General features: G+C 38.2%; 2 protein-coding genes across 2 annotated transcripts in view; one reads left to right on the top strand and one right to left on the bottom strand.

The window, feature by feature from the left end:
* On the top strand, window positions 3,494-7,225 carry LOC109838312 (type III polyketide synthase B-like). Its single transcript, XM_020406762.1, is given in 5 exon segments — window positions 3,494-3,723; window positions 5,792-5,924; window positions 5,926-6,136; window positions 6,978-7,070; window positions 7,073-7,225. Coding segments are annotated over 5 exon segments (819 nt in total). The 5' UTR covers window position 3,494.
* The window catches only part of LOC109836885 (transcription initiation factor IIB-like), a 9,500-nt gene continuing 2,716 nt past the window's right edge, over window positions 8,756-15,539 (bottom strand). The window contains 6 exon segments of the mRNA XM_020404927.1: window positions 8,756-9,237; window positions 9,309-9,385; window positions 10,615-10,703; window positions 10,851-10,981; window positions 11,077-11,206; window positions 15,421-15,445. Of these exon segments, the coding sequence (XP_020260516.1) occupies window positions 9,104-9,237; window positions 9,309-9,385; window positions 10,615-10,703; window positions 10,851-10,981; window positions 11,077-11,206; window positions 15,421-15,445 (586 nt within the window). The 3' untranslated portion in view covers window positions 8,756-9,103.

Genomic DNA, 15,539 nt, shown 5'->3' on the forward strand with positions numbered 1-15,539 from the left:
CCCCCAAGCTACCGCGACATGAAAGCGACTCAGGTATACCTCATTCTTTAGCTCATTATGTAACATTTGATAATTTAACATAGAAATCACAGGTGTTTTATTAGAGCTATTACTTCGGATGTGGAATCACAATCATATGCAGAGGCGGTTCAGAATGAACGATGGTGTGAAGTGATGGCCAAAGAAATTGAAGTACTTTAGGCCAATCAAACCTGGATACTTGAGGTACTACCTAAAGGAAAGAAGCTAATAGATTGTCGTTGGGTTTACAAAGTCAAACACAAAGCGGACGGGACTGTGGAATGGTACAAAGCACGACTCGTTGCCAAGGGATTCACGCAAGTAGAGGGACTCGATTTTCATGAGACGTTCGCACCAGTTGCTAAGCTTGTTTCAGTTCGAGTTTTTCTTTCAGTTGCAGCGGCGCGAGGATGGGAACTATATCAAATGGACGTGAATAATGCCTTCCTACATGGAGATCTCGATGAGGAAGTGTACATGAAACTACCTCAAGGTTTTCGAACTGATTGTGGAGATCGTATTTGTCATCTTCGTAAATCCAATTATGGACTACACCAAGCTTCACGAAATTGGTTCAATAAATTGATCGGAGCACGTACGCGGTATTGTTTTTCTCAATCCTTGGCAGATTATTCTTTATTTACTTATCATCGACATGGCGTGTTCATGGGTCTTCTTGTGTATGTCGACGACATTATATTAGTCAGGAATAATCATGATGAATGTGAGGCTTTCAAACGCTACTTACATGAGTGTTTTCATATCAAGGATTTGGGTTCTTTAAAATCCTTTCTTGGCATTAAGGTTGCTAGGTCGCATATTGGCATTTCCTTGTGTCAAAGGAAGTATGCCTTGGAGATTCTTGCTGAGACTGGATTACTTGGGAGTAAGTCGGCCAAGACACCTATGGAGTAGGGCCACAAGCTTTCTCTGGCCGAGGGGGAGGAAACAAATGGTGCGAGCTATCGACGACTTGTAGGTCGTTTGATCTATTTAACCATCACACGTCAAGAGATTTCATATGTAGTTCATGTTCTTTACAAATTTGCTCAAGCTCCTCGAAAAGAGCATTTTGAGGCAGCAATGCAAGTCGTGAGATACATCAAAGGAAGTCCAGGTCAAGGGATTCTACTATGATCTAATTGTGATTTGAGAATACGAGCCTATTGCGATTCAGATTGGGCTAGTTGTCCAATTACTCATCGCTTAGATAATGACTACTTCATCACAATCGAGGAGTCACCCATTTCATGGAAAATAAAGAAACAAAGCACCGTCTCGAGATTGTCGACAGAAGCAGAGTACCGAGCTATGGCAGCCACAATGAGTGAACTTGTATGGTTGAAGTCTTTGTTGACCTTATTTTTGGTAGATCACGGACAACCGATGGAATTATTTTGTGATAATCAGTTGGCTATTCACATAGAGACCAATCCAGTCTTTCATGAGCGCGAAGCATATTGAGATAGATTGTCATTTTATTCAAGAACAAGTGCAGACTGGAAAAATCGTTATGGCGCACATTCGTTCACAATTTCAGTCATCAGACATTTTCACAAAGGCACTTGCTAGACCACAGTTTTATTTCTTGTTAGGCAAGTTGGGTATTCACGATGTGTATGCGCCAACTTGATGGGGAGTGTTGATGATACGAAGATATCCTTAGTGATATTTTTGGTTAGTTGGTCAATTATTAGATAAGAGATATATGTAGTTAAGATAAGTGGTTATCTTGCTATTGAGAAGTATAAGATATAATCCTCTGTTTACTTTCAGCATCAATAAGATTTCTTCTCTGTTTCTATGCTCAGGGGGATTTAGTGTTATTCATCCTTTTTTTATTGAGAATCCAAATACATTTTGAGAGAGAGTTTCCAGTTTGTTAATATTATCATCTTACTACAGTTGGGTGTTGAGTTTCAAACTTGGGGTTTTTTATTGAGAACCCAAACGTATTGAGAGAGAGAGAGAGGAGAGAGAGAGATATATATTTATGTATTTCAAAGGGTCTTTTCAATAGCACCCTATCCACTTTATTTACTCTGCGAACAGATTTGATTCTTCCCAAAAATTTAAACCAAACATTTCACTGTTTTATTTTAGTTAAAATATATAACATTGCTTATGTAGAAACGGCGAAAACATCGACGAAGTTCAGGAAACTTTTCAATACCACCATAACCACTTTATTTACTCTGCAAAACGGATTTGATTCTTCCCAAAATTTTAAACCAAACATTTCACTATTTTATTTTAGTTAAAAGAACAAGGCTTATGTAGAAACGGCGAAAACGGTGACGAAGTTCAGGAAAAACGAAGCAGGAAACAGTCTGGGTGTTGTCCGGTCGACCGCGGCAACATGTGTGGTCGATCGGAAACGTGCACGAGTGCAGAGTGTGTTTCTGCACTCTGGCTAGTCGACCGCCAAAACCTGTAATCGATTTTTGGTTTCTGTCTTTTTGGTCGGTCGAGCGCGACGATTTCGACGGTCGAGCGCGACGATTTCGACGGTCGACCGCCAGTCGGGTTTGGGCCTGATTGTGGTTTCCTGTTCTGATTGAGATTTGTGTTTGGTATAAATACAAACAAGACTTTAGGGTTTTTTGGGGAGTTGAAAAAGGGGTTTGTTTTGTACACAGAAAAGAGAGTTTTCTGAGCAATTTGGTTAGGGTTTTGTTTGGGAGATTTGAGAGGTTTGTTTGAGAGATTTCAAGTGAATTTGTAATCTCTATTTGTAGCCTCCTTCTCTATTAGTGAAAACTCATTCCCTTCTTGCCCCGTGGACGTAGGCAACTTGCCGAACCACGTAAAATTCATTTGTTTGTGTTCGTGTCGTTATTTTGATTGTGTTTGGCCTTCTCTCTCAACGTTTGTGTTTATCCTCGGAACCCCAACAGCTTATTAGTAGGTAATAGTTCTACTCTTGTACTACTACACACAGAAAATAAGACTCTTTCTTATAAAACAAGAGTTGTTATGGTTCTTTTTTTTTACGTGTTGCATTATAAAAGTAGTACAACTCTCATAATATACTTGACATTTTGCCATTTCCCAACTTCCCAATCCAAAAGAAAGCCAGATCATATACGAGATGGTTATACCCAAGATTAAGATGGGCAGCCACCACAGAGCTGTTAGGTTCTTCAACATACCCGAGTATAGCAGCTTCCTCAACGCTCGGCTCACGTAATTTTTTTCTTTCTTTTTTCGAAGTGACAAGCCCAAGATGGCGTCTCTACGATTATCATCACATACTGACTTTGCTTTTGATGTACAGCGCACGCATACTAAACATCATCTTATACTTGTCCTTCCAAGAAAAATCACAACCAAACTCTGGTCCTAATCACCAACTACAAACCCAACACATGCACACCTTGCTTCTCAACTAGAACCTATCGAACCTATAGATTTCACAATTGAAACAAGAAAATAAATCTGAAAGAAACCAAAATATATATATATATATATATATGGCACAACCAGTTACTCCTCCAATTTTCGAGCATCTCAAGTTCTCTAATATCATGGGGAGCACTGGAGAGAGGAGTCCGTTGAGAGCCAACAAGGGCAAGGCCTGCATTCTTGCGCTCGGCAAGGCTTTTCCTCATCAAATTGTGATGCAAGATTACCTCGTGGATGGCTACTTCAAGAACACTAACTGCGAGGACCCTGAGCTCAAACAGAAGCTGGCTCGCCTCTGTAATTTTTGAGCTCCCCTCCATTATTACATCTTTCACCTTTCGCAAATACATCCTCTTTAAAATTTTCATAATTATATAAAAAAAAATAGCGTCACATACTTTTTGCAAATTTACTGCTGTTATTTGGGTTAATTGCCAATATACCCCCTGTTGTATCACCTAATGGCGAATAGACCCCTATAGTTTAAATTTGGTGAGTAGACCTCCTCTAATATTTGGCTCGATTTCGAATACACTTTCTTAGTAAATTTTTTCGAGCAAAATAGAACTATAGTAAGTCTATTCACGATTATTAGGTTATGCTATATGAGCTCTGTTCGCAATTAACCCGTTAAATTACTACTTTCCTCTCTCAAAAAAAAAAAAAAAAATTGCTTCTACTTTTTGATTAGACTTCACAGACGATCCTCACGTCAAACATGAAATATAGTGACCTTTGTCAGTACAAGTAGCAGGGGGACCTAGAAACAGAGGAACCTACTATCTATGTAGAATGATTATTCTCGCAACTGAATCAGCAACTTGTACCGCTCCTTTCTTCCTGTTTACTTTTTTTCCCATCTCCTTTCTGCATACTTTTTAAAGAATTTATCTTTGAAAACAACCAGGCAGGGGGGAAAAATTAATGTTATTTTTTATGAATTGTTATGCACCTTTTGCTGGTCAGATTTAGGGGCGGATATAGGCCCGGCCGGTGCAAGCCCATGACGCAGCCTGTCGCGTTCAAAGTCGGGCCGAACCCGGCCCTGGTCAGAGCAGAGTAGGCCGGGGCCTATTTTTTTAACCCGGGTTCAAGGCTAGATCCAACCCAAGCCACGACCTGCTTAGTGCTTGTCGGGTCTGATTCTGCCCACGGGCCGTGGGTCCCATGAGTTTTTCATCCAATTTTTTTTTATTTTTTTACCTTTTTAATTATATTAAATGTGTACTTACAATTATAAAATTATTTCTAATTTTTTTAGTAATTTAAACTTATATTAAACTATTTTTAAATTTGTATTAAACTTTTTAATCCTTCCAATTAGATAGCAGCGAGCTTAAAGGTCACTGTTTTGTTTGTTATTGCCAAAAGACCCACAAGCCAAAGACATAATATTCTTTGGTTTTGGTAGCCGCCTAGCTGCAGATCCAAAGGCTACAAAGACAGCTAAACTGACCAATAAATATATCATTGGGGGGGGGGGGGGGGGGGTTGTCAGACCAGATTGGGTTCTGGTTGGAGATGGGTCTGCTTCTCTGACCCCGGGTCTAGGGCTAAACCCAACCCGACCAATGACCCGGGTAAGTCACCAGCCGGATCAGACCCGGCCCACTGTGGGTCGGGCCGAGTCGTGACACATGGCGTACTGGGCCGAGCCAGCCCGCGGGTCGACCTGACCCACGCCCAACCCTAGTCATATTATATTTTTGGGAGAAAAAAAAGTAGTCTCCTTAACTAATTAATGGTTTTAATAGGAGATAAAGATAACGTGAAATAGAATGTTGTTCGTATTCTGAACTAAATTGACAAGTTCATTTAACCTCTGAAATCATGTTATTCTAGGAGTTAATTCTAAATACAACTCCTGACTTATACAAGGTTAGTAAATTATTACGTACCCTTAAAATTTTATCAGCATTTTACACCATCTGATATTCAACTGAAGTTATCTCTCTATTAACATGTACAAGTATCTTAGGAGATACATTCATGTCCAACAACTACAATAGATGCACTACATTAAAACATCATAACTATCTCCGCATTATAATAGTTAGTTTGATGTTCATGTATACCGAACAAATAACCCTGTTCAAGCATTAAGAAACGCAATGAGTCCGGGTCACCTCAGAACCATCCGCATGCGAGTGGACGGTTGTGTGCCGAACTTGTGCACAACGGGGGACTTGAGCACAGCCCACCGGCGGGGTCCAAGATGATCGTATTCGAAATCTAGATGCTAAATAATCATCCCTCAACAGTGCACGCGATACATCTAACTGAACATATGATACCGTACGCAATTTTGGACTTCAACGAACCCACAACAAATTTTTTTCCATAACAAAAAAAGTTTCAATTGCAGGCAAGACTACTACAGTGAAAACGAGGTACGTGGTCATGTCGGAAGAGATCCTGAACAAATACCCAGAATTGGCTAAAGAAGGCCTCCCTACGGTACAACAACGCCTGGAAGTCTCCCACAAGGCGGTGACCGAATGGCGGCCGCGCCTCTCCATCTGCAATCGGCCGATGCATGGCGGGGCCTCTCCGCATCACCCACCTCGTCTACGTCTCCTCCAGCGAGGTCCGCTTCCCAGGCGGAGATCTCCATCTTGCTCGTGCCCTCGGCCTCGCTCCTGATGTCCGCCGTGTTATGCTGTGTTTTTCGGGGTGCTCCGGTGGTGTGGCGGGCCTTCGTGTCGCCAAGGAACGCTTCTATCTTTTACCTTAGTTATGCATATATATAACCTGGCTAATGATAAATTCTAAAAATCACAAAATATAGCATACAAATTTTTTCTGAATAAGGGTTTATATTTCCTAAACTTTTATTAGAACTTATTATATTCTTTTGAAATTCAATAATATTATCTGAGAGCTAATTACATCACAATAGTTTTGTAAAGGACTAAGTTGCATCCTAAATTCATTGCCACAGAGTTAAGTCATTTAAGAGTACTCCAATTGTGCAAATGCTACCAGATTTATTATTATTATTATTGGGGTGGGGTGGGGTGAGGTGTGGGGTTAACAAGCTTATCTCACAGTGAAAAGTACCTTCAATGCTATTAGAATAATTCAAGGTCAAATTCTATAAAGCTCATTTAAAATGAATTTTCTAAAAATAATCTTGGTGAATAAAATAATTATACTTTAGCTTATGAAGACAGGTTTGAATCCCTCTCCATTGCAAAGCAGAGGAAAGAACACTACTACTTCAATCAATCACACCCGTCTGTTAGTATCTCGTCTATCAGCATTCGAATGGTGGTGATTTTTGTAAAACCTAATATTTACCTCGTTTACTAGTATCTTAATGGTTGTGATTTTTTTAAAACCTAATATATATCATGTCCAGGTTATTTACCCTCATGTTCATATTCACCTAAAACAAATTACCCCCTAATTTTCTGATCGAATACTGGGTTTTTTAAAAAAAAAAAATCTAACATTATTAGGGATCAGAAATCCCATGAATTAACTACCTAAAAATGTTATAGAATATCACGTAGGCATCATTTCTGATGTATGCTCTCTAATTATTGCAGGACATCGCAGAGAACAACCCAGGCAGCAGAGTCCTCCTCGCCACCTCCGAAACAACCGTCTCCGGCTTCCCGCTCCCTCCTCCGACCCGCCCTACTACGACCTCGTCGGCGCAGCCGCTCTTCGGCGACGCGTGCAGCCGCCGCCATCTGCGCCGACCCACCGCACGGAGCTCCCTCTCATTCGAGCTCACACTCCTCCCTCACAACCTCATACCCGCAACACCGACAAAACCATACGCGCAGCCTGACCGAAAGAAGGCATCAAACATTCAAACCGCGCCGAGGCACCCACCTCATCGAGGACAACTCCAGGAGTTCCGCGTAACCTGGTGAGCTCCGCTGATAGTTAGGAGGCTGCTTTTCGGGCGTTCACCCGGGGGTGGGCCGCGACTACCTGAAACAGGGTCAGAGAGAGGATGAGCTCGGGCCGGAGAAGTCGTGGAGACGAGCATGAGAGGCGTGAGGACTTATGGAACGCCGAGTAGCCAACAGATCGTCGTACCGTGCTTGAGCTATTTGGCGGAGGAGAGGATGGGGAGGGCGGAAGGGAGGGGGGGTGGTGAGTGGGCTTTCGTTGCGTTCGGACCTGGGGTTACTTTCGAGGGGATCCTCGCTAGGAATTTGGTGGCTTAAGGGGGTGTTTTAAGTTTGAGAGGGGATCGAGATTAATAAGTTGAAGGAAACTAATTAGTTACTTTGGGGGACCGTACGTAGTTGTTGTTTTCAAGGTGTGCAAGGAGAAATATTGGATACGTGGTTGTCCGGGGCTGAGTTTGTAATGAATCTTGTCAATAATATGTGCGGTTATATTTTTTTTTTATTTTTTTTTAAGAAAAAGGATGGATTACCACAAAGGTAATCCAGCCAGCTAAATATTAACAAAAATGGTTGTTACATGAAAATATACACTCCCAACCAAGAGTGTATATTAAAGTCCACTACAGAAAACTACAAAGCATGAAGAAACACAACTCTGTACACACCCATAAATCCCTCCACAAGGATATGAACCTTATGTGCGGTTATAACTTAACGTGTGATTATATATAACTGAACGTATTGATTTCTCCACTACAGGGCAGAGGAAACAAATTCTTCTTTTTCTCGACTTGGTACGTGATGTAATGAGTTAGAGAAGGCTAACTCGTAGCCTTTGTCTAATTTGGGCTGGTTACCCTCCTTTAGGTATTCGAAGATGAGGAAACGCATCTATAGGATTGAGGAACAAGTTAACGACATAATTTGTTGAGATCCTGAAAATGTTCAGAAATCAGCTGCAGGGATATTATCAAGAAACAACAAATGTGGACCCTTTTTATTTAAAAAAAGAACTAAATTTTGAGACTTAATCCAATCTTATCCTTACCATTGACTGAGAACTTAATATCACCATACAAACAGAGGCAAATACAATGAGACGTTGCCCAAATGATATCCCTAACATTGAATCAGATTATTAGTAGCACATAAGAACAAAATCTGAGCTTCAGAGACTGCATATGGTGCATTTCAAGAATTCAAGGCTCAAACAAGTCTTATGCATGTAAATAGCTGCAGCAGAAGAATTAAGAATATAAAGAAAGCGAGCATCAAATATTCCCACTCAAGTAAGACTCAAAGCAAGCACGAGTAGTAGAATTTGGTGGTGAGACCAGCGTTCCTCTCCTCACAAAACCAGGTTTGTCACCAGTCTCCTCAATTCCACGTACCAAAAGTTTCAAAATTCCCCGTTTTCAAAATTTGCTCAGAAGTTTTACGCTACATGGAGGCTTACAAGATCAATCGACTGCTTTTGGATTTAAATCACATGAACTCTTTGTTTCCTTTAAATTAACAATAAAAAATTGAAGGTACTTTCTATCCACATTCAAGAGACAAGAATCTTCATTGACACGTGAAATAGAATGAAATGTCTACAAAATAACCAAAAGAACTCTCCTTTAGTGTTCACTACAGGCCTTTTTCTGTCTGCTAGCCTCCATCCACGAAAACACAAATATCACTGGGTCTATAGATAAACAAAGGTAAAATGGAAGTATCACCAAACCACATGATGGAAGAAATCACCATTGATGCTAGCAATAGAGTTTCAAACTGTCTTTGTATTATAACAAATATTAAGCGGATTATGGGCTGCAGAGATTTTTGAGATCCTCTTCCTTAGCAAACCAAGTTGGAATAATCTTGGCAACATAGGGATGCAGATCCTTATATGAATTTCGTATGGTGCCTTCTGCTACTCCCGTTGCCACTGAGATATCTGCAACACCCATTCTCATTAGGAAGTGTGTGATATGTGAACCGATGATAATGATATTATCATTAACATACCTCTTAGAAGTTTCTTCTCTTCTGACAATTGTGTTATGATATAAATAACAGCTGCTGCAATAGATATGGGGCTCCTCCTGCAAAATGTGGGAAACTATTATTCCTGAAAGACTGCTACATATTCCCATAAATGTTATGCACACCGTGCTTTTCGTGAGAGTTGAGTTACAATGTAATAATGGATAATCATAAATCTCATCATTATCAAACATTGTACCAGTATTAATGTTGGCCTTAACTTCATTGCAATTAGAATTCATTCAACGATTTCATAGTTTCTGGGTTCTTTCCAATTGCCTCATCATTATCAAACATTGTCCCAATATTAATGCTGGCCTTAACTTCATTGCAATTAGAATTCATTCAACGATTTCATAGTTTCTGGGTTCTTTCCAATTGCCTACCAAACCTTAACCTTTTCATTCCGACATGAGATCGGCATTGGCAGTTTTATTACCAATTAAAAGGGTCCTCAAAATATTCCGGAGAACCTGCATTCTAAGTGGGGAAGCTAAGACTATGGTTGGTCCTTTTGCCAGACGTTAATCATAGACCTTACCTGACAAAGCTTTAGCCTCTACACCTTAAGCCATTATACATGTCACAAAAACAGTGTGAAAGACATAATTTGCAGCTAAATACCTCAAATTTATATCAAAGCCAGTACACAAGTTAGGCCCTGAATGACCCCTCCCATCCCCACCCCCCTCTCCCCCGTTCACACACAACCAAAATTGTATTTTAAGGAGTATTATGACATCCAACAGGAGATAATCACAACATCTAGCTGTATAAGAAAGCAAAGTACATGACACAAATTATTTTGATGTGTATTACATATAAGGTGAAAATAGGAAGTACATCTCAGTTCCACATATAAGATAAAAATGAAGGTTAATCTTCTCCTCAGCCTATGTCTACTCAACCTATGTCTACAGCACACAAGTTTAATGAACACTATGAATAGGAGTTCGTGCTTAAAGTCTTGGTTCTCTAGCTATGCTTACTAAAACTCAGATGAGGTTCCTTGCACGTAAAGATATGCAAATATAGCTACGTGCAACTATTTACAATCATCTATGGCTACATGGATATACATGATGCTAATGGTTATCTTGAAAGTTCGATCAGCAAGCCCACCAAGCTTTTGACAAGTATGGTTCAAACAATTGAACAAGTTGATAACACTTGAGGAAATAAAAACCTAAGAAAGAGAATGATATGATACACATAACCTAGAATTTTACAAAAGAAAGTGACTGTGAGGGAAATCAACCAACTATATTCACACATTCTAAAACAGTACCTTATATCAAGTTCTTCTGACTTCTGAACTGCTTCTTGAGCAGCTTTAACAGCTTGGTTAGCCATGCCAAGAGATGAACAGAAACGCCTCTGTCAGATTTGCAAATAAGACATGTCAGCAGCCAGCATGAAATAACTAGCAATTTTTTTCATAACAATATAGAATTTAGTAGAAGATAGCAAATTTATGCGATGTGAACTTTGACTAACAAACAGGGAATGAATGAAATGTCTGACCAGGAAATCTCCCGCATGAATAGTGCCCATCTCCATTGATTGACCCATTTCAACCTCCAGCTGCTTCACAATAAACTCTTTTGCCCGGCCAATTTCCTTCTTTGTAGCTCCATTGGCAACAGAACAGATTTCTATTTTGAAGCGCATTAAGACAGAGTAAATACACCATTTAGTTAAAAATACCATTATAGATGAACTTATGTAACTGGAAAGTATATAAATATACCCTTTACAGTGCGAGGCCTGTCCTCTTGTCGACAAGCAATGTAAAGACAAGCAGCCAAAATTGCATCTTGGTTTCTTCCTCTAATGGATTTAAGGTCTTCCACCTTCTTGTATATTTCATTGGCTCGGTCCTACAAAGAAAGTTGAAACACAGGTAAGCATCTTATTCAACCCATTCACAGACAGTTGAAGAGTATCAGCAAACTAGGACATAAAAATAATCTGCTATGACAGACAACATCAGCTAACTAAGATATCCTTACTGATGTTTAAGGAACTCACATTTCAATGCAATATTAAAAAGAGAAAAAAACTAATCACAAACTGAAGATTTTCAAAACAAGATGTATAGAAATTATTTCTTCCCTATTGACAAGACTTACTAGGAAGTTCGGTATGAGTGGCAAGTGCTGAATTATAATAGAAATGGTAGAAGACAAAAGGGTTACCAAACATTGGATTTAAACACATACTTTGCAGTCTTGAGTCCCATAATTTAATAATTAATAATAACACAAAAATGCCACTCAAACAACAGAACAAAAACAAGACAACAGACGATGTACAATTTAAATCTAACAAGTTAATTAAAATCTCAAAATCAAAACACATAAGACTAGATAATAATCACAAGTCTAGGGGGAAAAGAGAAAGAAAAAACATGAAAACATGCCTATTGTGTATAATATTCCTAAAAGCTTACAATTGGTACCTTATTGGTTGGCTATCGGAAACACATTAATCGCAATTAAGAAGATTTAATGAATGATGAATCGGGACAGGAGAAAAGAAGGAAAAAAGCAAAGAGGCAAGGAAAAACAACTGGAATATGAGCTTTTTCAAGCATTCACAGAGCACAAGGATTGAGGTTCAACCTATCAACTGACTTGTTTGAGAAAAAGGAATAGCTAAACCAATTATCTCATGGTAGGGAAATGATTCAGCAGTAAGAGCAATGTTCAAGGGGACAATTCGATTATAAAGGTTAACCGCTTTTGGAAGTTTTTGTCTCCGACGCGTGTCCATCTCCGACGCTCATTGAAGGTAAGCAACAAACATTGTGTTCTGCATTCCCCTTTTGTACCTCAAGATTTTCCTTTATTCACTTTTCCCTTAGGAACCCTGGTAAATTTGATCAAATTTTTCTCCCTAGTTATAAAAGATGCTCCTAGAGTGAGAACATGAGAATATTTAATTACATTTCCAAATCTTCTTCATGGTTATTGATCCTCCCTTCATTCTCTCATTCTCTGTAAATTCCATCTGCTTGCTAATCCATTTACCCTCAATTCTTAATTAGGATGCTAGTCCTCATAAACATTAAGTTCTGACTACCGATTTTGGCATTCAGGGTTAATCTCACAAGACTCACTTAGTAAAAGAAAAAATATTTAGAAAACTGTAAAACCTGTGAAATGGGTTTCGGAGAGACAATCTGGTTTTCTGAACTCATGAAATTCCTAAACCCACTTCATCATACCATAAAATTCCAGAATTCCTCATATGAAACAGAAAGACCTTTTGGGGGGTTAGTCATCTAGAACTTAAAACTGGAATTGGGATAATTTGTGGGATAAATTTTTAAGGTGTTAGTCACATAGTAGAACTAGGAAATGAGATATTTTTTTTATAGTGTTAGTCAAGTAGAACTTTTGTAGAACTAGAACTGTATTATTTTTTTGGTGCGTTAGTCAAGTAGAATTCTACTAGAATTAGAATTGGGATAATTGGTCATAATTATCCCACAAATTATACTACCTATATATATAACCATAAGTTCTCATCTCTCAAATTATCCCACATTGAAAAGAATACAATTGGGAAAAAAAGTGAAACGCCGCCTCCCTCCCTCTTGGTTAGTTTCTCCGCCTAGAAAATTTCTCTGCCATGAAGTCAATCATCCGTTCATTTTTCTGTCTTTACTTTGTTTTTGTGATGATTAGATCTTTTATTATTATCTTCAAGATGTATTACTTTATTGATAGCTTTTTGACGTTAAATTACTTTATTATTATTTGTTTGATCTAAGTTTTATCTCCACAACAGTGGTTTAGGTTAAGAATATAGTGTTGGTGGGTTAGTGCTAAAGATATGCAGGCTATTTATGTTTTTTTTTATAAGTTAGAAAGCAACTTTGCGATCACATTGATAATTAGATGTTGAATGGTTAATGGTGATATCTATTATTATTAAATCGGCTCAGTAAATTGATTGGGATATTTATAGTTCATCTGTCGATCATCTGTTTAGCGGCCATGGATGATTCCTGTATACATTTCATTTATTTGCTGATATGGTTTCAGCGATCATGATGAGATTGGTCCAAAGGGTTAATGGCTGAAAAATGTTTATTTTTCTTTCTTTATGATGTTATGAGATTTGAACTTCGACATTTATGATCCTCCGCTAGAAGCTCCACGAAATGTTCCTGATGCAGACGGTGATTCCGATAAAGAAGACGAGTTACAGACTCAACGAGCAGTTGTAGGAGCTTGGAGAAATTCTATGGCAGATGCCATGTGGGATGATAGAAGCTGTGTGGGATGATGAAAGTCGAGTCACTCTAGGGATTTAAATTTTTATTTATTTGTAAATTATTTTATTATTTGAGATGAATAGTGATGCTTTATTGCATTATATTTTATAGTTATTACTAGAATTTGCTTATCAATATTATATTATTTTTAATATACAATTATTAACAATGCTAATTTATACCCACCATTACCCCCCACCAAATTATCCTACCAAATTATACAACTTCATAATATTATCCATCATTATCCCACCAAATTATCCTACCAAATTATCCCATTTTAAGAATTACCCATCATTGTTCTACTAAATTATCCTAGTGTCAAAATATTATCCCACTTTACCAATTATCACAGTTCTACTTAAAAAGTTCTAGGTGACTAACCCCCCCTTTGTGTTTATTATAAGTTCAGGGTAAAAAGAATCCTAAACAATTACATTTGAATCTAGAGAAAACCGAAGGAACATTCTTCCTAACAAAGTTGATGCTCTAGTTTACATCAACTTGGACATGATGCTTGATCATCTAACGTCAGATTCTACTCAGGCTTATCAAGGACTGAAAACTAATAAGAGACCATAGATATAAATAATCAGTTTACAGGTAACAGCCTGATGGATAAGCAACTACAAAAGAGGAAAGAAAAGATGCGGAGAACAATTTATGTTCATGACCTGAAGCTAGGGCATAGAGAGAACCTTCTCAAAATAATTCTCAACATGACAACATAAAAAATCATGAGAAAACTAATATATAGTAGAATAAACAATCAGCTAATACATTCCATTTAATGGTGGAGACGTCAACAATACTGGTTAATATCTTTAGACTTGGCTTAACAACAAAGGAGTTGAGAAACTATCATGTTTCAAAGACATGTATCTGCGGGCTAAAAGTCATAGTCATATATGAAGATAGAACAATGCCCAGGAGAGAATTATCTGAAAGACAAACAGATGTTGGATTGCATAACTAATTGCTACCTCCTTCTTTTTTGGCATGCATGTATGGCAAGGTCACATGTATAAAAAAGATGAACTAAAAAAGAGCCTAAAAAGCCGGACTAACATATAGAATAGAGAATTTCAGGGATCAAGCAAAGCAAATGCCTTGCATGAGTTCCCTCATGCAACGGGAGACAGCAACCCTCAAATTTCCTCAACTAATTGTTTAGAGGAAGAGCTTAGAAATTAAGTTTTGAAGATAATTAACTTATAAACATCTACCTTTACCGCACACTATAAAATTTCACAAGCCCTAAAAACTACCACTTGTATGACTTTGTCTGGGATTGCTAACTACAACAAATCCATCTTTGGTCCATGAACACATTTTGTCCAGCCACAGACTAGTAACTTGAAAGGTTGCCAACTAAAATCAATGAGTGCCAATCAAGATGATTGGCATATCACAATAGAGTGGACACACATGACTGCATGATTTATCAATAACCTTATGATGGAATAATGGATTCAGCATAAGTAAGAAAGGGCACGAAGGGGCAACAGTAAGCACAAACATCAATAAGGTTTTGCATGACATAAACAAGTTGCCAAAATGAAGCAACACTAGTATTAGCAATATGCTATAAACAAATAGTTAAAAATAATCCAAAAGAACTAATAACAATAATCACATTTAACTAGTCGTAGGATGTTGTTGCGAGTTGGCAACAAGTCTATGATTGAAAGGGGGCACAACTCAAACAAGATTAAGATTTTAGTCGCAAAATGTTCTTCAATATGCTTTTATCAAAGATATAATATTAATAATTGGAAAAGCCAAAAATTGCTAAATAAGGATTAGTACCTTGATAGTGGCAACAAGACCTAACCTGTTAAAAGAAAGAATTAATTAGAAACAACGAAATACTTGATAATCATTTCACTAACAAATTAGAAAAATATTTACCAGCCTAAGACAAGACA

Source organism: Asparagus officinalis, chromosome 4 (assembly GCF_001876935.1).
Source record: "Asparagus officinalis chromosome 4, Aspof.V1, whole genome shotgun sequence".
Lineage (NCBI taxonomy): Eukaryota > Viridiplantae > Streptophyta > Magnoliopsida > Asparagales > Asparagaceae > Asparagus > Asparagus officinalis.